Source organism: Malaya genurostris, chromosome 2, assembly GCF_030247185.1.
Source record: "Malaya genurostris strain Urasoe2022 chromosome 2, Malgen_1.1, whole genome shotgun sequence".
Classification (NCBI taxonomy): Eukaryota; Metazoa; Arthropoda; class Insecta; order Diptera; family Culicidae; genus Malaya; species Malaya genurostris.
The window spans coordinates 72,856,562-72,880,516 of NC_080571.1; the positions used below are offsets into that span (position 1 = coordinate 72,856,562).

The 23,955-nt window shown below is 35.7% G+C and overlaps 1 protein-coding gene across 1 annotated transcript; it reads left to right on the forward strand.

Moving 5' to 3' along the window:
- The first annotated feature begins 6,135 nt into the window (after positions 1-6,135).
- Positions 6,136-22,358, forward strand: LOC131431828 (proclotting enzyme-like). The gene is made up of 4 exons (XM_058597730.1): positions 6,136-6,488; positions 20,942-21,126; positions 21,185-21,321; positions 21,384-22,358. Exons 1-4 carry the CDS (start codon positions 6,374-6,376, stop codon positions 22,276-22,278), a joined length of 1,332 nt encoding a protein of 443 aa, XP_058453713.1. The 5' UTR covers positions 6,136-6,373; the 3' UTR covers positions 22,279-22,358.
- The last annotated feature ends 1,597 nt before the right edge of the window (positions 22,359-23,955 follow it).

Consider the following 23,955-nt stretch of genomic DNA (forward strand, 5'->3'; position numbering starts at 1 on the left):
TAATATTAGACTACAACAACAGAATATTATTCTCAACATTTGCTACTTAGCCATTGTAGACTAGCTGGCGCACCTTCTTGCGAACGTTCCTTATAAAATTTCGTACAGACTTCTTGGCGACAAGTTTTGACACTTTTTTCCAATCTTTTTCGAACTGTTGAATGGTTTCGGCTGCCGAGACATGTTTCCTAAGATGTGCCTTAATGCTAAAAAATTCCAGAATTTGGTGGATTCATGTCTTTTGGGACGAAAGTGACATTTTTGGTAGTATACCACTCTACCGTTGATTTCGAGTAGTGGCAAGAAGCAAAATTTGGCCAGAAGACAACAGGATGCTTGTGGCTTCGAATCATGGGTAGAAGTCGTCTTTGTAAACATTCCTTGATGTATATTTCGCTGTTCATTGAAGCAGTGGTGATGAAGGGTTTCAAAATTTTACCGCAGCTACAAATTGCTTGCCAGACCATAGCTTTCTTACCAAATTTTTCGACTTCAATCGATGTCCCGGACTGGTTTAACACTTGCCCTTCTCGCACCGTATAATATTGTGGTCCCGGCAAGGATTTGTAATCGAGTTTCACGTGGGTTTCGTCGTCCATGATTGTGCAGTTCAAATTTTCAGCAAGAATCGTATTGTACAGCTTTTGGTTGTTTCTGCTTCTTATAAAGGGTGATTTTTTAAGAGCTTGAGAACTTTTTTAAACAATAAAACGCATAAAATTTGCAAAATCTCATCGGTTCTTTATTTTAAACGTTAGATTGGTACATGACATTTACTTTTTGAAGATAATTTCATTTAAATGTTGACCGCGGCTGCGTCTTAGGTGGTCCATTCGGAAAGTCCAATTTTGGGCAACTTTTTCGAGCATTTCGGCCGGAATAGCCCGAATTTCTTCGGAAATGTTGTCTTCCAAAGCTGGAATAGTTACTGGCTTATTTCTGTAGACTTTAGACTTGACGTAGCCCCACAAAAAATAGTCTAAAGGCGTCAAATCGCATGATCTTGGTGGCCAACTTACCGGTCCATTTCTTGAGATGAATTGTTCTCCGAAGTTTTCCCTCAAAATGGCCATAGAATCGCGAGCTGTGTGGCATGTAGCGCCATCTTGTTGAAACCACATGTCAACCAAGTTCAGTTCTTCCATTTTTGGCAACAAAAAGTTTGTTAGCATCGAACGATAGCGATCGCCATTCACTGTAACGTTGCGTCCAACAGCATCTTTGAAAAAATACGGTCCAATGATTCCACCAGCGTACAAACCACACCAAACAGTGCATTTTTCGGGATGCATGGGCAGTTCTTGAACGGCTTCTGGTTGCTCTTCACTCCAAATGCGGCAATTTTGCTTATTTACGTAGCCATTCAACCAGAAATGAGCCTCATCGCTGAACAAAATTTGTCGATAAAAAAGCGGATTTTCCGAATGGACCACCTAAGACGCAGCCGCGGTCAACATTTAAATGAAATTATCTTCAAAAAGTAAATGTCATGTACCAATCTAACGTTTAAAATAAAGAACCGATGAGATTTTGCAAATTTTATGCGTTTTATTGTTTAAAAAAGTTCTCAAGCTCTTAAAAAATCACCCTTTAGGTTCGAAGATTCAAACGTTCTTTAGCACGAAGAACATTTGATTTCGAAGAGCCCACTTTTTTGGCCACATCCGGAACTGAAACCTCCTTCTTTTGCTCGAACGCCTTCAGTATACGAACGCCAACTGAGGGTTAGCAGGTCGTTTTTTTCGACCCGTTTTCTTACTAACTTACTAACTAATACTAAATATTGTGAGTCTGTGTAACTTTTTTGTACTAAACCAGGGAAGACGCTTCAAAATCATTTTCTGAATTTTATTCTGAATCCTTTGAAGCGTTTTCTTCCTGATGGAACAACAACTTGACCAAATTGGTACTGCATAAAGCATGGGTGGTCTGAAAATTTGTTTATAAATTAACAATTTGTTTTTTAGACAGAGCTTAGAATTTCTGTTTATAAGAGGATATAAATATTTAATATATTTATTACACTTTACCTGGATTCCTTCAATGTGATCCTTGGAAGTGAGTTTTTTGTCATACGTTAAACCTAAGTATTTAGCTTGATCAGACCATGTCAATTCGAAGCCATTCAATTTTAGAATGTGATTATTGTTTGGTTTAAGAAACGAAGCTCTTGGCTTGTGAGGAAAGATAATTAATTGCGTTTTTGCTGCATTTGGTTTAATTTTCCATTTTGACAGATAATCACTGAAAATATTTAAACTTCCCAGAAGATTTATTTGCTTTTATCATGTTCGTTACTCTGACAAGTTGATGAGTAGTTGAATGTCATGACGAAATCCAAACTGCTCTGGTAAAAAAATTGAATTCTCATTTATATGAGACATCATTCTCAACAAGATATTTTTTTCAAAAAGTTTACTGATAGAAGAAAGTAAGCTAATTGGTCGATAACTTGATGTTTCTGCTGGGTTTTTATCAGGTTTTAGGATAGGAATTACTTTAGCGTTTTTCCATCTTTTTGGGAAGTAAGCTAATGAACAACACTTGTTGAAAATTTTAACCAGGAGTCTCAAGGCAACATCGGGAAGATTTTTAATAAGAATATTAAAAATTCCATCATTACCAGGAGCCTTCATGTTTTTAAGTTTCTTAATAATTGATTTAATTTCATCAAAATTCGTCTCAATAATGTCATCGTGTGATAACACTTGGGTTGAAATATGCTCATATTTCAGTGAGACTTCATTTTCAATAGGACTCACAACGTTCAAATTAAAATTGTGTACACTCTCGAACTGCTGAGTAAGTTTTTGAGCTTTTTCGCCATTCGTAAGAAGTATTTTATTTCCTTCCTTGAGAGCAGGAATTGGTTTCTGAGGTTTCTTAGGAACCTTAGAAAGTTTCCAGAAAGGTTTAGAATATGGTTCAATTTGTTCAACTTCTTTAGCAAAATTTTCATTTCGCAAAAGAGTAAATCTATGTTTAATTTCTTTTTGTAAATCCTTAACTATGTTTTTCATAGCAGGATCACGAGAACGTTGATATTGTCGTCGACGAACATTCTTCAACCGAATGAGCAGTTGAAGATTGTCATCGATGATAGGAGAATTTAATTTAGTTTGAGCTTTGGGAACTGAAAGATTTCTAGCTTCGATAATATAATGATTCAAAATGTCAATTGCTGTTTCGATATCCGCAGAATTTTCTAAAATAGTTTCATGATCCACATGATTTTCAATGTGAGATCTGTAATCCAACCAATTAGCTCTATGATAGTTGAATATAGAACTAATTGGATTAATTATGGCTTCGTTGGAAAGTCTGAATGTTACAGGAAGATGATCTGAGTCAGAGTCAGCATGTGTAATCGGTTCACTACAAATGTGACTTTGATCCGTTAGAACCAGATCAATTGTAGACGGGTTTTTCACGGAAGAGAAACAAGTCGGATTACTGGGATGAAGAACTGTGAAGTAACCAGCTGAGAGTTGATTATGAAGTATTTTACCATTACTGTTATTTTGCCTACAATTTCATTGGACATGCTCAGCATTTAAGTCCCCTATTACGAAAAATTTCGGTCGATTTCTTGTCAGTTTCTGCAAATCTCCTTTAAAGAATGGCAAATATGCTTCAGTGTTGAAATAAATTCCATGAACGGTTTCAACTTCGATTCGCAAGCTTTCAATAACTTTAGTATTGAAAGAAGGTAAAATTCGATGTTTAATTTGCCGTTGGACAAAAATGGCAACTCCACCACCCATTGCAGTAAACCTGTCAAATCGATGAACCACATAATGTGGATTACTTTGCAATTTGACATTTGGTTTAAGAAAAGTTCCTGTCACAATGGCAATATGAATTTTGTGAACTTTGAGAAAATTATAAAATTCATCTTCACTCGATTTCAAAGATCGAGCATTCCAATTTAAAATATTCAAATAATTATTTAACATCACTGTTAAATTTTAAATTCATTATAATATTATTTGCAAATTGCCATCCGATTTGAAATACTTCAAAAAGTGATGAAGTCGAATCCATTCGAATGATCATTTGAAAAAGTTGATCTTGTAGGTAGATCATTTTATTTTCAGTTATATCGCCTAAATCAACTTAATTTAAAGAAGCGAATGGCATTAAAGGAATATTTGTAGGTAGACTGCCGTTAGAAGAAGATGATATGGTCGATCTACCTATTAATAAATTGTTTTCGATAGAAGATGAACTGCAAGGCGGTCCTGTGTTTTGATTATTTACATTAGAAGAATTAAGTGGTAGATTCCTACCTGTTATACTAGTATAACTGACATTAGAAGAAGATGACGACGAGGTCGATTTACCTGTCAATAAATTGTTTTCGTTAGAAGACGAATTGGTAGGAGTACCTGTCGTCCGATTTGAAATGAGACTTTTTCTTCCGGAAGAAAAGTAGAAAGCTCAGTACGGAATGCTTTGAAGTCGGAAATCATCACCGTCACTGGTGGCATAGATTGATGTTTCTTCCCAGAATGACAAGCGTCAATTTTGGGAATTTTTGAAGAATTTTCTTCTATGTCGCTACAATCGGATTCAGGAAGAATCTCGTAAATATTGTTAGACGGCATAGAATCAACGGAAGGGAAATCCGTCCGTTGTCTTTTATTTTTACATTCAGATTCTATAAGATCGTGAATGTTATTAGAAAAATGTTGAATAACGGATTGTGATTTATTCCGTACTGAATTATTTTTAGCCTTAGGTTTGTTGCCTTTCCGGTTGGACGCAGGCATTTGAAATGTGAAACTACGTTGTATTCCCGAGCAAGTTATTTCAGGAGAACATTTTGCAAGCTTAATTGTCCTGAGTTTAGAACACAAAACACTTTACTACGTCCACACTAATTGTGCAAGCGTTTTTATGTACTTTACCATCACTTTTAAATCAATCATTTCTATTTTGACGCATGTTGAACATGACGTATATCGAATAAACTTTGTTGAGTTTTCATGTTGAAACAAAAAAAAAATGGAATTATTAATTTTCTTCCGAGTGCGCAGCTCGTGAGAAACCTTGAGTCAATTTACTTTTACCCTTTCAATCATTTCGCTACATGTGCGCTAGGAAGGAGAAAACTTTTCAAATTATTAAAGTGTCAGCAAGCTACCAGGAAGTGCGTTATGTCGGTGCATGCAGTTTGCGAATCAGGTTGCGTGTAAGATTACATTGGGTATCAGACGCAATCAGAAAAAAGTACTGAAAAAGTTAATTCACTGAATAGAAAGAATGTATTTTAGACATTTAATTCCATTTCAAAGGTTGAATAAAATTTCCATTTGGTTATCTTTTTTTTTTTTTTCATAAATACGTTTATTTCATAGGCAATATACATAAGTTAAATTTGGTTATCTTATCCTCAAACAAAATAGAAGGTAAGGTAATTGATAAAATAAAGTAAAGTCATCCTTTTTCTGAATCATATAAACAGATATTGTTTTGTTCTATAGGAGCTGCATATTGAACGATTCAAACAGCGAAAAACACTCACTGTTTGTTGCGATCATTGAAAGTAGCAGAATCCAATCTCAATAAAATGGCACGTGTTGAAGTGGGTTACTCGTTCGGAAGTGGCAGGCAGTTGAACATTTGATTATTTATGCAACGGCACCGGCATTTGAGCTGCTTTCTGTTTCACCGACTGCTGACCTTGCATGGTGTTGTTACAATCTGTAACATATATGGGTTGCAAAATCAAAACCCTAATATCGGAAGCACATCGACAGGGGGTGTTTCCATGACCCGACGGAATAGTTTTATTTATTTCCATTATTTGCATGTCGGGCGGTTCCTGTCTCCGATTTCACCCCTAAACACTCAGAATCCCCATCAGTTAAGCATCATTTTAATCGATCTAACAATGAAATTTAAAACAGCTTGGTTTGTGTGGCCTTTTGCGAAATGCTCCACATTCGAACAGTGCGAATCAAAAAAAAAAAAAAAAGAAGAAGAAGAAGAAGAGTAAATCTACAATTCAAACGTTGGGCACTGTAATCGCGGCACCCCACACATAATGAGTAATTCGGCAAGTTTGTCCTCATTTCGCCGCTTCTCGGGGAAGGACGCCCTGATATGGGCGCAAAGCTGTGCACTGCGTATTTGCGACGGCTTGAGTTGCGCTGGAACGCTACAGGCTCGAGGATGCCGGCCGACTAACTGCCGATAAGAGGACTTCATCCGCGGCCCGGTTAGTTGATGATTGCACTTGACACGAGATAGATCGTGTGAAGTTTACAAAACTTACAACCTACATCACATTGAGTACGATCAGTTTTTTTTCGTTGCCGCGATTCCGATCACCGAAGGTGTGAATTGATGTGTTTCGAGTGTGAACGAGATGAAAGTGCACGCGTTTGACGGCCGGTCAGCTTGGCGGTGGATCCTGGTCGGATTTTTGTTGATACAAGTTGTGTTGTGTCTGGTGAAGGACGGTTACGAAGATGAACATAATAGTGAGTTCATTTCTACTTCTGTGAATTTATTTGAAAGTTTTAAAATTCATTTTTTTTTTCGTATTTTATGTTGTGAGATATTCCCGTACAATCGAAAGCATCACGTACTGGTAACATTTTAATAACTAATATAGGGCTATTCAGGCCCGTACCCAGGATTTCGTTTTGGGAGGGGCCCTCAGATAAGAAAATAATGGTACTGAAAACTACTTACGTACCTAATTCTCGGTATGCCTTTTACCGCCGATTTTAACAGACAAACTTTTCCATTGGAACTGTCATTATGGAGTATTCAAAAAAAGGCGGGTGGGTAATGTCAGACATAACTGGATGTCGTGAATACGAAAAAACTGGCATGCTCCCATCACTTTTCCGAATATCAGTTAGTTGATTGATTATATGAATTGAGCAAGCTTTCCCTTTTTTCACTAATAGAGTTTGAAGCGATGCATCTACATTGAAGTACAGATTAGTTACATTAAACAGCTACTATTCTACAGCTATATATTCCAAACTTGAAACAATTCCTTTTTAATTTGCCAATATAGGAGGCTAGGTACGACAAATTTGTAGTTTATTTTTATTGAAGCTATGAAGTTCGAAGATATCTGAATTTCAGTACGAAACAATAGCAATGGCCTGGTCTGAAATGTATCGACGATTTTCGGTATGCAAGTCATTTTAATAATAATAATGATAGTAATAATAATAATAATAATGATAATAATAATAATAATATAGATTAATCTGTACATATATGTATGTATAAACAAAATACAGATTAACCTGTATATATGGCAACCCTGTATCGCATGGCATATTTTCACACGACCCCATACTAGTATAAAGATGTGTTCAACATCATCACATTCGCTTTCGCATTGCCGTTCGTAATTGAATGTGTTAGTGACGGTACAAATCTGCCTTTTTCCGGTTTTCGGTGCCATCTAGCTGACGGTGTCTCGTACGTTCAGAGTAGTTGCTTTAACTTAAATGACGCTATTTCTTACATCACATTTCATTTTATACCCGCTACTGGTAACGGTGTAGGGACGTCCCCTTTGTTTAGAATTCCTTTCCTGTAGGCAGAACGGGAAACAGTGAAACGATATAAAAGAGAGAGTTAGTATAGCATCAGCCAGTAATACTGAATTGGCTGTCGAGCTGTTAACAGCATCTTGTGGAATTTTTACGCAGAAACACGCACAAAGGAGGAAGAATTAAACGCAAGGCAAAGTCCCGCTCGAACCGTGCTGGTCTGCAGTTCCCAGTTGCAAAATCCATCGTCTGCTCCGGAAGGGAAACTACGCAGAGCGTGTCGGTGCCGGTGGACCGGTCTATCTGGCGGCAGTGATGGAATTGGCCGGTAACGCTGCCCATGACAACAAGAAAACGAAAATCATCCCTCGCCATCTGCAGCTGGCCATCCGTAACGATGAGGAGTTGAAAACCCCGTCCTTTTCAGGACGACCACATCACTGTGATAAAGAAATATTTAGGATTGCTTTAAGTTTAGCCAGTTTTGATACGCTTGGAAAGTAGAATGCGCAAATCAAGTGGAAATCTTTGTTCTAACAATTTGTTCATCTCTTTCATTTGTTCAATTTGTTCAACTCTGTTTCGCACGGCATATTTGTATACTAGTATAAAGATGTGTTCAAAATCATCACTTTCGCTTTCGCATTGCCGTTCGTAATTGAATGTGTTAGTGACGGTGCAAATTAATTTAGCTTCCATCTTGATGAATCTTTTAGTAGGAAATATTGAGATCTGATATGGTTCTCGTGTGTGTCTTGTTTCAGCAATGGGCCTTGCTGGACTTTTGTCGTGAATACGACTTACTTTACTATGGGGTGCCTTTTCAAAATTTACCCTCTGAGAGAGTGATAAGTTTTTGATCGTGAATATCTATTGTTGTATCTAATGAATCAACATAATTCTTGCGACATGCCATCGGAAATATGATCACAATTTTATGATAAAATTTTCAGTTGTGTGACATAGTCTCAAATAATTCAAAATTAAACTTTTCTGAAATGTTTGGTATAAACGAGTATCAAAGCGAATAATTCATAAGGCGCGTTTGCCTTTCTCGTATTTTGAAAGCTCATAGCTCAGTGATCTGTGAAAGGATTTATATAATCTAACTACCAATAGAATCGAAATTTTTCAATTTAAACGTGTATAGCAAAAGCATTGAAGTATTTCAATAGTACACTATTGAAAAACCTGTCTCATTTGATCCATGTCAACACCAGCCAATCATAACGCGTTCTAAGGAAGAGAACAAAATATCTGCTGCTGTACAACAAATCGTCCGGGAAAAATGTTCCGAAAAGTGGTGAATATCGCAGTGAGTTCCTCAATTTGGTCCTTGTGAATGCTAGAAACAAATCCCTACAACATAATGATAGTTTCTTTCAATGAATTATGCAAATCCGAAATGAAATAATCGACATTAAAATTCTGTATGCGGCTATTTTTATAGCCGTTAGGACCGCCCATTAGTGAAAAAGCTACAAACGAAATCACATAAAAGGAAATCTCTTAACAAAAATTCAATCAGTTTGGATTCTATCGCCACTGCGAGCAGATGTGTTTTGTGTCGTCTGCACAGCTAGTTTCGCTTTCGACAAGAGCGATTACGTCACAGCTGCCAGTCATTAGCATTGGTGAAAAAACAACGGTGGAGAGCATTGCACAAAATCAGCCGTTCTAATGGCTCTAAAAGTTTTCTAAAGAACTATTAGGATTTGTTGTTCGCAAATCGTAGGGAAATATCCTCAGTTTACTGCAAATCAAGAACAGTTTGCTTATGGCGTTTTCGTTTTTAATTTGCACTACACCGGTGCAGTGCTACACTGAGGCATGAATAAACGAACAAAAAAGACGAAAACATAAACAGTAACCATTGACTACAATTAACGATTCCATTGCACAGAGCTACACCAAACTTTTGATGAGTGCTACACCAGTGGTGTCGGTGCAGAAAAAGTGTAGCACTGGTGTAGTGCAATTGGTAAAAACGAACGGTTTCAGTGCAGCTTTCGCTACACCAGTGTAGTGCAATTGAAAAACGAAAATGACATTAGATTTGTGCACTTGTCGCTGTGTGAAATTCACAGTAATCGAGATCAAGTGAAGCCTTTTTTCGCGAAAAATGTTCCAGAGTTTAATGTCGTAGAGAATTACGCAATTTGACTCTTCTGAATGCTGGAAACGAATCCCTACAGCATATTGATAGTTTCTTTCGATAAATTATGCAAATCTGAAATGAAATAATCGACATTAAAATTCTGTATGCGGCTATTTTTATAGCCGTTAGGACCGCCCATTAGTGAAAAAGCTACAAACGAAATCACATAAAAGGAAATCTCTTAACAAAAATTCAATCAGTTTGGATTCTATCGCCACTGCGAGCAGATGTGTTTTGTGTCGTCTGCACAATTAGTTTCGCTTTCGACAAAAACGATTACGTCACAGCTGCCAGTCATTAGCATTGGTGAAAAAACAACGGTGGAGAGCATTGCACAAAATCAGCCGTTCTAATGGCTCTAAAAGTTTTCTAAAGAACTATTAGGATTTGTTGTTCGCAAATCGTAGGGAAATATCCTCAGTTTACTGCAAATCTAGAACAGTTTGGTTAGATTTGTGCACATTTCGCTGTGTGAAACTCACAGTAAACGAGATCAAGTGGAGCCTTCTTTGTTTTTGCGAAAAATATTCCAGAGTTTAATGTCGTAGAGAATTACGCAATTTGACCTTTCTGAATGCTAGAAACGAGTCCCTTCAGCATATTGATAGTTTGTTTCAATAAATTATGCAAATCTGAAATGAAATAATCAACATTAAAATTCTGAATGCGGCTATTTTTATAGCCGTTAGGACCGCCCATTAGTGAAAAAGCTACAAACGAAATCAGGTAGAAACAAGCCTCTCAACAAAAAGTGAAGCTTTCTTTGTTTTTGCGAAAAATGTGCAAAGGGAAATGCTTGCATAATTCATACAATTGATCAACTAATTGATATTCGGAAGTGTTAAGGAACATGTCAGTTGTTTTCGTATTCACGACATCCAGTTATGTCTCTGACATTACCCACCCGCCTTTTTGGCTGCCTTTCTACCGATTTTCGGTGTCATTGTGCGTCATTGTGTCTCGTGCATTCAGATCGGGAAACAGTGAGACGACAGGTCCTCGATGTTGCTCTCGTGTGTCTTGTTTCGAGAACAGTTGCTCAGCAAATGGTAGGAAAAATGAACCACTTAACTTTTATATAAATGCTCTTGTATAGATTCAGACATCTCGCGTTCTGATTGGCTGGTGCTTTCATGGGTTAAATCAAACAGGTTTTTCAATAGTGTACTATTGAAAAACTTAAATGTTGTTGCAATACACGTTCAAGTTAAAAATTTTCCATTCTATTGGTAGTTAGATTATATAAATCCTTCTACAGATCACTGAGCTATGAGCTTTCAAAATACGAGAAAGGCAAACGCGCCTTATGAATTATCTTCTTTGATACTCGTTTATACCAAACATTTCAGAAAAGTTTAATTTTGAACTATTTGAGAATATGTCACAGAACTGAAAATTTTATTATAAAATTGTGTTCATATTTCCGATGGCGTGTAGCAAGAATTATGTTGATTCATTAGATATAACGTGAGATATTCACGATCATAAACTTATCACTCTCTCAGAGGGTAAATTTTGAAAAGGCGCCCCATAGTAAAGTAAGTCGTATTCACGACAAAATGTGACTGTGCCCGAGAGAAGCTTATTGTATTACATTTATTTACGTTTACTGTCATGTTATATCTGTATTTTCTGATGATGCCATATATTCTGAGATCATTTACGTTCCTAGTTTAAATGACGACAATTCACTGCATAGAATAGCACAGCCGATTCGTGGAGAACGGAAAAACGTCTTCTAAATCTATAGGTCATACTAGTAGATGGTCATACAATTTTTTTTGGCTATACTGGCTTCGGATTCAGGTTCAGTAGAGGTTTGAAAATCCAAAACGAAACTTACATAAATTTATCAGAGATAAATTAACGTTTGAGCATAGATAATAGTACGAGGAAGCTAAATCATGTGAATCTTGTAATGCCATTTCACAGCGATTGCGATCTTCAATCGCTTCATTTATGACCGCTAATACTTGCTTTTTTTCTGATTTGAGGTAGTCATCCAATAGTGTACCATGCCGATCCCAGAAAACCCGGAATTGTGATCCTTCCGTCCCATTGAGACGCCCTCCGAGGCACTCGTACCACTTCAAAACACTCGTGCTGATTTCAGTTTATTGTTGGATTCCACCAAACATGTACTCGAAGTGCGCTTGCGTTCGTCTTTCTAGCTCTAAATAAGTACGAGCGGGATCCAGCGACAGATATAAATATCCTTCTGATCTGCAGAATCTTGCTTATCTAAGGCATGCTCGCGCACGTCTCTTTCCGGTCGTCCAGTACAATTTTATGTATCATTATTATTGTCATTCTCCATTTTATGTGGTCTTGACTCTGTTCTGCTTCGTAGGACCTGCCGTTGCGTGCTTTATCAACAGTGGAGTTTTGACCATCACGTAACTTTCAAAACCTCTATCTTAAGATGAAATCTACGGGATCAAGAGCCCCATAATACTTCTTAAACTTTTTTTTTCGTTTCTGTTTCTGATTTTGGGAGGAGAAAGAGCCCCTTGGGATGCCAAAACTCTTGTAATACCTATAACTTACATATAGAAACACATATAACGCTTCGTAACACACAAAACTTACAAAAGAGTAACGTATGTAACGCTTACAACTCACAAAAAACTAATACATGTAACGCCAAAAACATATACAGAATAACACATTTCACGTTTCGTAACACCTGTAATTTACAAACGCACAATAATGCCTATAACTCACAAAAAAGTAACGCATGTAACGTTTCGTAACGCCCAAAACTTATAAAAAGTAAGGCATGTAACATATGTAAATTACAAACGAATAACGCTTGTGAAGCTTCGTAACGTCATAAATCACAACAAAGTAACGCTTCGTAACGTCATAACTCCAACAAAATAACGCATGCAACGCTTCGTAACGTCTATGATTCACAAAAATGTAACGCGTGTACGTTTCGTAACGCCAATAAAGTACAAAAAAGTAACGCTCCGTTACGACTATAACTTACTAAAAAATAACGCAAGTAACGCTTATGATTCACAAATAAGTAACACATGTAACGTTTCGTAACGCCTATAACTTACTAAAAAGTAACTCATGTAACGATTCGTAACGTCTATAACTTACAAAAGTTACGCATGTAACGCTTCGTAACGCAACTTCGTAACTTCGAAATGTAACGTATGTATCGCTTCGTAACGACTAAAACTTATTAAAAAGTAATGCATGTAACGCTCCGTAATGTCTATAACATACCAAATAGCAGAATCTTGCTTAATTAGGGCATGCTCGCCGACCCTCTGGGTACGTGGCTGTCGGTAAAATTTAAAATATTGAAACCGTTAAATCTTGTAGTATAACATTTCAATTTACTGATTACTCTCATATCAAGAAAAGAACTAATGATTCCTTCATGGATAGAACAGAACAACAAATTCACCTCCAAGTTTTACTGAGCAGAAGATACAGGAGGAAATCTTCATTACAGAAATAAATGTTATGGATCTTCTTGCAATAATATTTATGCACACTTTCCTTCAAAATTAGATAGGGTAACGGCTCCCTATTTCATCTGAGCTCCTATTTCCATCTCATCCATTCACCTCATTACTTTGAACATGAATAATATTTTAAAACCTACCTGAACCAAACTGTGAAATGTTTTAAAACGATTATAAAAGCTATTGTCACACTTTCCTATTGAAAGAAATGGTTTTAAGTTCTTCGGTTATCGTTTTTTTCATTTCAAATAAACTCACTTTTCAATTTAGGACACATTTCCGTCTCAAGATTTACAGTTCGTCATGTTTCTGAATATCTACTAATTGATTCGTCTTAAAACATGATCACTTTTTCGCACAATTACACTACCATTGAATGCTGGATGACTTCATAATTAGTAATGTTCACTTGCTACTTGTGTAATTAACGATTTAATACTTCAAAAACTACCCGACAAATAATAAAAGCCTTTAAAAATATGAGATGAAAGTTTTTCACTTAGTTCATTTGATTGCGCTTTGTTTTCATCTCATTTGGTTTCGCAAAGTTGCCAAGTTATCTCATAATGTTACAAAACAATAATTGTTTTTCTACTTCAAAATCTCATCAAAAAGCATGTTTTTTGGTATCCGTGACATTAGTTTAATTATATTATTGATATTAATATTTCAATAAAACTGTTTTGGCTTCGAATATTACCAGGAAGAGCATGTTAAATACTAATGAAATAACCATTGTGGCAAATCTAGTAGCACTGGTTTCATTCCGCTATACGTCAACATAACGCTGTGAAGTGTGTGTGTTTCATTGGCTGTGCACAGAGATGCCAGATATTTTCATAGAAAATATGTATTACGTTGCATAGAAACTCTATATCTGGTCTATCTGTTTTCACTAATAAAATGATGTTAAATCTGTTTTCACTAATAAAATCTGTTAACATAATTTTATTAGTGAAAACAGATAGACCAGATATAGACTTTCTATGCAACGTAATACATATTCTATGAAAATATCTGGCTTCAAATAGTTCAAATTGGTTCCAAATTTTTATATAAATGTTTGTCAGTGTTCATAATCAATTATCTACATAAAAGATTTCCACTTTAACATGTGATTTGTCCGATGATTAATAAACTTTTAAAGAATCACTGCAATCAAATACTAATAGATAATCAGAGAGAAAAGTCTAATATTTTACTTCTTTCTTTCTATGAACCTGCACAAATCTGTATTAAATTTAGGAAATCTTTACAAAATCGGTACTTTGATTTAAACCAGCAGGCCCGTACCCATGATTTCGTTTCGGGAGGGGCCCAAGGTAAAAAAATAATGTTACTGAAGACTGCTTATGTACCTAATTTTTGGTGTGCCTCTTACGGGTGTTTTTAACAGACACTTTAAACTTTTCCACTTGATCTATTATTGTATTACATTTGTTTACGTTTACTGGCTTGTTATTTCTGCAACACATGCCTCAGGCCTTCTAAATAATTATATATCTGTTTTTGATTTCGGGAGGGGCGCGGACCCCTCGGCCCCCCCTCTGGGTACGTGACTGTAAACCAGTATGCGAACGCAAAAATCTATACAATACATATAAATCTGTATAAATGGCATCTCTGGCTCTACACTTTGTTTTAAGAAGGGCTAATGAATAAATAGTAACAATCACAGTTTTGTTTTTATTTAAAGTTCACCAATTTAACTTTTCAGTAAAATGTTAAATTTAAAGCCAAAGGTAACGGAAACGTCTGAAAAATTTTTAAACGTTTAAATGATTTCAAACTGGTTCTAAAAATATCGTATATTGTCTCATAGTTGGCATTAGGCCGTTTTTAAGAAGAATTCTGACATTTTGAACCTGAGAGTGTAATAGTGGAATATTTCGTTTTGATTGCTGTCGCCATTGCTAATTTATAGGATGAATAAAGGATCAACGATAGGATGGATAAAAATCCATTGAGATGAAATTAGGAGCAGAGTAGTGAACATTTCATAAGTGTTTTTTGCTGTTTTATGAACATTATTTTAATTTCCAAGGAATTTGAATCAAATCTCAATGTGGAGCAAGGCGAATGAAGCAGTAATATGAAATAGTTATAGTGATTTTAGTGGCTAAATCGAGGTTTGAAGGCGACGTCCTTACAAATGAGATGAAATAGGGAGCCCTTACCCTACAAGTTTTCGTTTCGATAAGATATGTCATGTGCTAATTTTGATCAGTGTCGTTATACACGGAACCACCCGCGATCCCATTTCAACCAGAATATTAGTTGATTTTCTGAATTCGATTAATTAAAATTTGGTACAACTAATTGATTGTTGTTTTAACTAAACTGTCATTTTTGTTTTTCGATTAGCAGAAACGATGGTTGAAACAACTAATTTAACTGTTTGAAAAAAAAATGCTGTCAATTAGTGAGGACACATACCTTTCAATTTCAACAAATATTTTAGTTGAAATAACTGGTGTTTTATTGAAACAAAATTCTGTTAGTTGAAAAAAAATCGGTTTTATTTGTTTTAGACATTGCAAATAGTTGAATCAACTCGAACAATGTTATTGATTTGCGAAAATAATCAAAATATACTTACTGATACACGTCATGATCTATTTGAAATAAGTTCGGTATGTTGAGATTCATGAAATAAATATCGTTGTTAAAATATAAACAGTATTTTATATTGACATGTAATAATTGGGAAAACCACCGATCACTGCTGATTTTAAGTGATCTTAACCAAGAAATAAATTATCATTACGAAACTGATCTGATCTCTAAGTGATTTTGTTTTTTGTATGATCATGATCATGTCAAGTCGAGATCAGTAAAGATCTAAATTCTAAAAAAAAACTTCTGATTCGATCGGAAATGATTGATGTAGAAAAACGTTTTTAATTAGCAAAAGTACCAAAAGGGGCGAGTAAATTAGCGAAATTATTAAATTTACCTAAAATGAGTATTGAAAGATGATGCCTTCAAACGGTTGAACTAAAGTTATGCACTGATAATTTTAGTCAATTTATATGAGCTTGGGTGCATCAACCGTTGGGAATTGGAATTTTCCGATGGCAAAACGCGCCATTCAAACGCAGCGCATTCTGTGTGTTTGAAACCCTTCGCTCCTGTTACTTTTATAAATTAAATTCATGTCCAAAAGCCTTTTATTGCTAATGCATGAACATCATCGTCGCTATCAAACAGCTGGAAGTAAAACAGTCTGCTGGAAGTAAATCAATGATCGAATTTGAAGCATAAAATTTTTGCGCATACCTGAAATATTATGAGATGATCATTTATTAACATTTTCTAATTTGTCACCAAATCTTTTTCATCTTAAACAAGGTTAACTTTATCACAATACCGCTGTTAGATAAACACTTGTTATGGAATCATAAATTTCTCAAATCGAATGATCACAATTTCACCAAACGCTTTAACCATCGATGTTGTTTTCATTGACATTTTGAAGCGACGCGAACAGATTTGAACTAAAAAAGTTGTTGATTCTGCATTGCGATTATTGTTTTGCTTTCAACTGTCTCCGGCATTTGACAGCATTCAAAACAACATATTTTTCAACTACTTGAATATATGCAAATCAAAAACCAAATTAGTTAAATCAACTATCGCAAAAATCAAAAACTGCGATATCGCAATTTTATGATCGAAGGATTTTCCGTGTAGGGTCATTTCTAATCATTTCATAGTTGTGACATTTCCTGTATATTTTTCAAATAAGTGACTCTTCAATATGTTGAATTGGGGATGCCAAAACTCTTGTAACGCCTTTTTTCACCTATAACTTACAAAAAGTAACACATATGACGCTTCCTAACACACAAAGCCTCGTAACGTTTGTACCTTTTAAAAAAGTAAATCATGTAACGTTATGCATAAACCGATTTGTAACGCCTGTAACATACAAAAAAGTAACGCATGAGCTGCTTCGTAACGCCTAATACTTATTTAACACTCCGAATACCAATGGAGTATAAGACTACATCTTAGCCATTTTTGGATCGATTTCAAAAATTTTTTTACCATTAGAAAGATAAATTCATTCGGAATAAAATCCATTTGAAACGATGGAAAACCGAATATTCTATTCAAACTTATTATAAAAAGTTCCAACTAAAGTCTGTTGAGAAAAGTGGGAACGCTTACTTTGTCTGGCCATATATCAGTTGTTAGAAGTCCGATTTTGAAAATTTGTTTATCATTGGACAGATATGTCTATCACAACATAAATGGAACAGAAAAATTCTTTAAATTCAAAGCGACATCATATGCATTTTTATATACCAATAGATTGCATTTGACATCAGCTATATGTTTTAGAAGAAATCAAATTAAACTTTACTGAAAATGTTTAAAAAAATTCGATATTTTCACAGAAAGTTTAGAATATCAGAAGTATTCGAAGAATGCTAAATACAACTAAGCATTTTTGTAAACCAATCGATTGAATTTGATACCAGCTAGATTGTACGAGAAAAAAAGTTTTCAAATGGGTGTTCGTTTTGATGTACGTAAATTTACCTGTTTCTGATTTCAATCGATTGATGAACACAAAAGCTTGGATGTTTTTTGTTGCATTCCTCGTTAAGTCTCTATTACTGTTAAGATTTGAAAATGTAAGTAAAAATATCGAGTTTTTATTAGATCTTTAGTATATATAGAATTATTTTTTTCTGCAAATTTTAGATACTATCAAATTCAATCTACATAAAAGATCATATATGTTTGTTTTACATTTTCCAATATATTAAATTCGAAAACTTACACGAAAATGTAGAGTTTTTTAGATCTTGATGTAAATGTAATATTTTACTCCTAAAATTTCACACTTTGCTAAGTTCATTGAGTTGGTAAGCAAAATTTCTTAGACGTGCACATACGTCAAATCCACGAATTTTCCGTGAAATTTCGTTTATTTTTGTGAGATTTTTGGTAAATATAAAACATAAATTTTTTTTCTGAAAGTAAATTTTGTATTTTTACAGAAATTTTTGATACTTAGAGTATTTTGTGATTCAGCTAAGCACGTATTCGTGTACCGAATACTTTTTTACCATTTACCACTCATTTAATACAAAATTTCTTGAGATTTTTAGTAAATATGATAGAATTTCCTGTTTAATTGAAGCAATATTCAATCGATTGGTGATCAACAATGCCTAAATGTTTGATTTGAATTTTGTGCTAAGTGTCAAACATGTTTAATTTTATTTTAATTTCAAAATTTCTGGGAAATATCTAATTTTTCGGATTTTCTTTAGTAAATTTGAAACTATTTTTTCCCGTACATTATAGCTTGTGTCAAATTCAATCGATTGGTTTACAAAAATGCTTAGCTGTATTTAGCATTCTTCGAATACTTCAAATGTTGTAAAATTTCTGTGAAAATATCGAATTTTTTGAGACATACTCAGTAAAATATGAATTGATTTTTTCTAAAACATATACCTGATGTCAAATGCAATCTATTGGTATATAAAAATGCATATGTCGTCGCTTTGATTTTAGAGATTTGGTCCGATTTCAAAAATTTTTTTTTCCATATTAAAGTACAATCCTTCCGGTTAATTAGGGAATATAATTTCATTCTAATGGCTGCCTCAGCTGGCCCTGCAGTACACCATACGGTCGGTCTAGGTTTTTAGCATTTTTGATTGTATGCAGCTTTAATTCAGCTATGGCTGCACGAATGTTGTCCTTCAAGGCTTGAATTGTCTCTGGCTTGTCCACATAACACTTATCTTTGACAGCCCCCCAAAGATGATAGTCTAACTTCGTTTCAATCATTCACTCAAAGGGACGACCCAAACATGAACTAAATCTTCCACTATTTTGATTAGTGGGTTTTAGAAGTTCACGGTTATGCAAATTTATTTCGATATACCGGTTTCTGGTGCTGGAAGCTTAGATTTCCCGAAAACTATGGTAGTGCTTACTATTTTCTCATCAATTTTTCAATTTCTTTTATTACTGCAGGGTGCGCCTCTATAATCGAAACAAAAAAATCGATCTAATGACCACCTCCATTAAACACACAAGAAGTGGTCTTTTTGGCATTTTGATCATTTGCTTACTCTTCAAATAGCCCCAGTTCCAATTCTCTTGGCGGAATGTCTCATACATTTTTTCACGATAATCATGCACAGTTTTCACAGCTGAGCGATTGTTTTCACTGTACATCGCTACAATTTCAGTCTACTTTTTTGTCATTTATGGGTTATCTCGTTTGTGTTTAGGGCACAACACCGTTTTTGAAATTTCTTTACATTTCGTCTTTGCTTTTTTATGTAAATCGATCCTTGGCTAAAATGGTACAGGCTGACGTTTCAGGATCGGACTCAATTGTCAAAATCGGCTGAAAAATGGCGCAGTTATTCAACATTTCAATAGGTCCTGCCTAGATGGTGCACCCTGTAGGTGTTGTAAACCATTCGCAGCGTATCAGTAAAGTACCGTTATTAGAAGTATTGTCCTTCATTATCCACTACTTTGAGTCATCTTTATGGTGAAGCTCCGATACCGAGCAGAACATAAATATATTTCTTCAGAATTGGCTAATGAATCGATCCAATTTTTTATCATTTCATAGTTTTCGAAGTGCTGTTCCGACAAGCCATGCGCCGTGGATCGGAACAATCAGTAATCGGATGGAGGAATAACCGGTGAAATTGACGAGTGAGGCAAAACTCGTCCCATGTTAGCGTTTCCAAATAAGTTTTCACAACTTTCGAAACATAGGGTCTTGCATTGTCTCGAAGAAAAATTACTTTATCGAAGGGAACCTCACATTGTGATCGCTCATAATAAATAATACCCAGTTGATCTCTCTAAACGCACAGTAAGATTTTCTTCCCATTAATATTCTGCCTGGGAGATGTCGATGACTTGGCTTCAATTCATGTGAAACTTGTGTTCTCTAATTTTGTATGGCTTCCATGGCTTTGAGATGTTTTTCGAACGTCGGAAAGCCCACTGCAAGTTATGTGGATAGCTCCATTTTCGGTTGCCAGTCTTTCAAGTCAAAATTTACAATTGCAAGTCGAAATTGTCTTTCAAGTCAAAATTTACATTTTTTAACCGAACTAATGAAGCAACACTTCCGTGAACAAAATTTTTCTGGTACATACTGTGATATCCTGAGTTACGTGTTAGCTACTATGAGTTTGAGTATGATGCAGTGAGTGTGTAAATATGTTGACTAGTACTGACAGAGGAGTGAGTTGAAGCACCAGAAACGGGATAGAGGTTGTAGAGGCCTGAAGAAGGTTATCATACATACATCGACATGTTTGATACTGCACAACAAATTACTATGGATAAATGGTTAATGTCATCTTTATTAAAACGCTACCGAATATTTCCAACTCCTGGTAACAACTGTAGTTTGAGAAATAACTTTTTTCGAGCGGGTAATGGAATGAACTGAATCGGTTTTAAAGTAAATTAAATACACTATATCCAAATTTCTTAACTGTTTCGTCACTAATGTACCGAAATAGTAACAGACTCAGGCATTAGTATTTCGTTATGCTATTTGCTTTGATGAAGGTTGCAATTTGGCATCTTCACTCTCCCTAACTGACATGCATTGAAGATGCTTCCCGATTTCTTATTTATTGCAAATGTTCATGTTAATATACACTACCGTAAATAATAATTTGGTTATTTATACATCATGTTTGATGCAGCTTACTCGTATAGTTCAACCAAGGGGTTTCCATTGCATGTTTTCCTAATTTTTCTAGGTGCTCCTGCGGTTAACAATGGTCTCGGAGTGGACAACGATCTCGTTGAAGACAAGCCATCGGCCACGGCAAAGTCTGCACCACGAAGAAAAGCCTTCCGTTTGATTCAAGCCGAACGGGAAAAGAAGCATCTCGATCTGAATCAGATTCGAAAGAAACGTTTTATCGCAGATCTTCTCAAACCCGTAAGTATTTCGATAATTCTTTGCATCTACCTGGGTTAAATTCTGATCCATTAAACAGTCCAAAAAATCCTACCACAACTGTACTACACCATCCGGAGCGAAAGGCCACTGTAAGCGTTATCAGGACTGTAGACTTCCAGAATCAAAAGAGAATATTTGGAAGGTTTTGGGACAGCTATGTGTTATCGAGAGCATGTGAGTTTCGTTAGTTAAATTATTCGGATGTTCCTTAATCTATAAATATCACGTCTCCTCAGTTCCATCGGAATCTGCTGCCCGGATATGCGGACGGAGGGAACGGGACCAGAGTTCGCAGCACGACTACCGGCCCTAGCCGATGATGAGTACGATTCGGTTGAAGGAGACAACGGTGTCGAATCGAGAGACGGTCTCGAGCGGACAGAAGAACGAGGCTGCGGTATTTCAACCAAGCAGCTACCGAAAATCGCCGGTGGTCGTCCGGCAGATCCGAAGGAATGGCCCTGGATGGCGGCGTTGATTCTCAATCAGGCCCAGCAATCGTTCTGCGGTGGAGTTCTGGTAACCGATCGGCACGTACTGACAGCGGCTCACTGTGTGTTGAATCTAAAGATTCATCAGTTTTTGGTGAGACTCGGGGAATACGACTTCACTCAGTACAACGAAACAAGATCCAGAGATTTTCGTGTAACCGAGATGCGAAGTCATGTGGATTTCGATCCGGTCAGCTACGAAAATGACATTGCTATTTTGAAACTGTTCAGACCTTCGCTTTTCAATTCGTACATATGGCCAATTTGTCTGCCTCCACTGGACGACTCTTGGGACGGTTACCGGGCGGTTGTCGTTGGGTGGGGAACGCAGTTTTTCGGTGGACCATTTTCGAAGGTACTGATGGAAGTAGATTTGTCGATTTGGTCCAATAGTGACTGTCAGAGTAAGTACATCAATCGTGTTTTCGAGACCAGCCTCTGTGCGGGGGATCGCGAAGGTGGCAAGGATTCCTGCCAGGGTGACAGTGGAGGTCCTTTGATGGTTCAACTTCCGAACAAACGGTGGGTCACCGTCGGAATAGTTTCCTGGGGAATCCGATGTGGCGAGGCGAATCATCCGGGGATCTATACGAGAGTGAGCTCTTATGTTCGGTGGGTTATCGAGAATGCTGTATTTTGAGAGGGAACGGAGGCCTATCTTGGTACATCGAATCATGACAGAATGCTTCAAATAAATTTATACTTTTCATATTATCGAAATAGTTGTGTGTTTTGTATAAAAAAATGTCCTTTGAATTAAGACTTCTTAGACATCATTTTTGTGTCATAAATAGATTTCGGATTACAATGGTACATTTTAACAAAAACCTGAGTTCTTTGAATTACATGTCCAAATATTTCGAGATCGGTTACTTCTAAGAGAAATACCGTTATGGGTGATTTGATTTCCCTTGAACAATCAAATCACATATTAGTTTTGCGAATAACTTCAAATTGTTCCAACCATAACGTCTACATTTTTAAATAGGCACTTATCAAATTAAGTTCAATTGTTTGTTATGAGCGACTTTTTCCTTAAATCTACCTTTTATAATTTTTAATTTGGCTCAAATTCTGCATACGCATATTACATGACCGAAAAGTACAGATTGAGAAATTTCAGCAGTGATTAGGAAATCATCAGACTTCACATACTCTGATTCGAATGAAATTTTGCACACGTTTTCAGTATGACAAAAAAAAAATGTTTTGCACGGATACAGAGACCAATTAAACTCAAGACTGATTTAAAAAAAAAAGACCGTATGTATTTTGGAATGCACTTTCCTCAAATTGCTGTAACTGTGGAAATGAAAAAAAATTTCCCAAAAATATGCATAAAATATGTTGAATACTTTTTCAAGAATCAGAAAATCAACCGAAAAATTAAAAATATAAAAAATAGTCTCTTTAATATTTTTGCTTTTCTCATATAGAAAGGTTATGCAATCACTTTGAAAAGCGACTTTTGAACCGAGGCCCGAAGAGCCGAGTGTCATATACCATTCGACTCAATGTGCTAAAAATTGTGCTAAAAATTGTGCTTAAAATTTTATACCATCACTTGGAGGCACAAAACAAACCACGTGAAACAATTCGAAACTTTGAAAAATTCAAATTAAAGGTGTTTTGGTATTATATGGAATTCTCGGATTTCATTCGGATCCGATTTCCGGTTTCGGAACTATCGGGTAAAAAGGCGCTTAGAGGCAGACTCGAATCTGCGGTCTTATGCAATCCATGCATACGCGTTTATCATTTCTGCCACCCTGAGCTAGAAGAACTTTATTTAATTTCCGCCACAATTCAATAATAACAGAATAGAGCAATTCCAGAAATTAACACCAGAAAAACTGACAAAGTTAGGATCGATTTGTTCCGATGTGGATTAAACACGTTTGTACATGTCTCCAGTATGGCAAACCATTAATTTGTCTAGGGTAGAGAAACCGGTACGACTCACGACTGATTTTCAAAAAGAACTAATGGATTTTTGCATGCAATTCCTGCAAATCGTTGGTACTTGGAAACAGTTAGTTGTACAAAACTAGTGTTGTAAATGGATTGAAATGCTTTTATAAGAAATCGGTAAAACCTCTTTTGTAGGAAATCGATTGGAAACTTCAAACAAATTATACACAGGAAAAATTAAATGGAACATAACTAAGAAATAAAAATATGCATATCTGTTATTTTCTTTCTAATATTTTTATTTCAACCTTCCTATTATATTAAAAATTCTATATAAATTCGAAGGCCGTTTTTTATTTTCTTTATTTGACGCAAATTTTGCGCAAGCATTGTTCATAATCAAAAA

What these genes read in the sequence shown, in the direction of transcription:
- LOC131431828 (XM_058597730.1), top strand. Translation starts at nt 6,374, where the DNA reads ATGAAAGTGCACGCGTTTGACGGCCGGTCAGCTTGGCGGTGGATCCTG. An exon ending in TTACGAAGATGAACATAATA is followed by an intron (nt 6,489 to 20,941) that starts GTGAGTTCATTT and finishes TAATTTTTCTAG; the next exon opens with GTGCTCCTGCGGTTAACAAT. An exon ending in TCGCAGATCTTCTCAAACCC is followed by an intron (nt 21,127 to 21,184) that starts GTAAGTATTTCG and finishes TCCATTAAACAG; the next exon opens with TCCAAAAAATCCTACCACAA.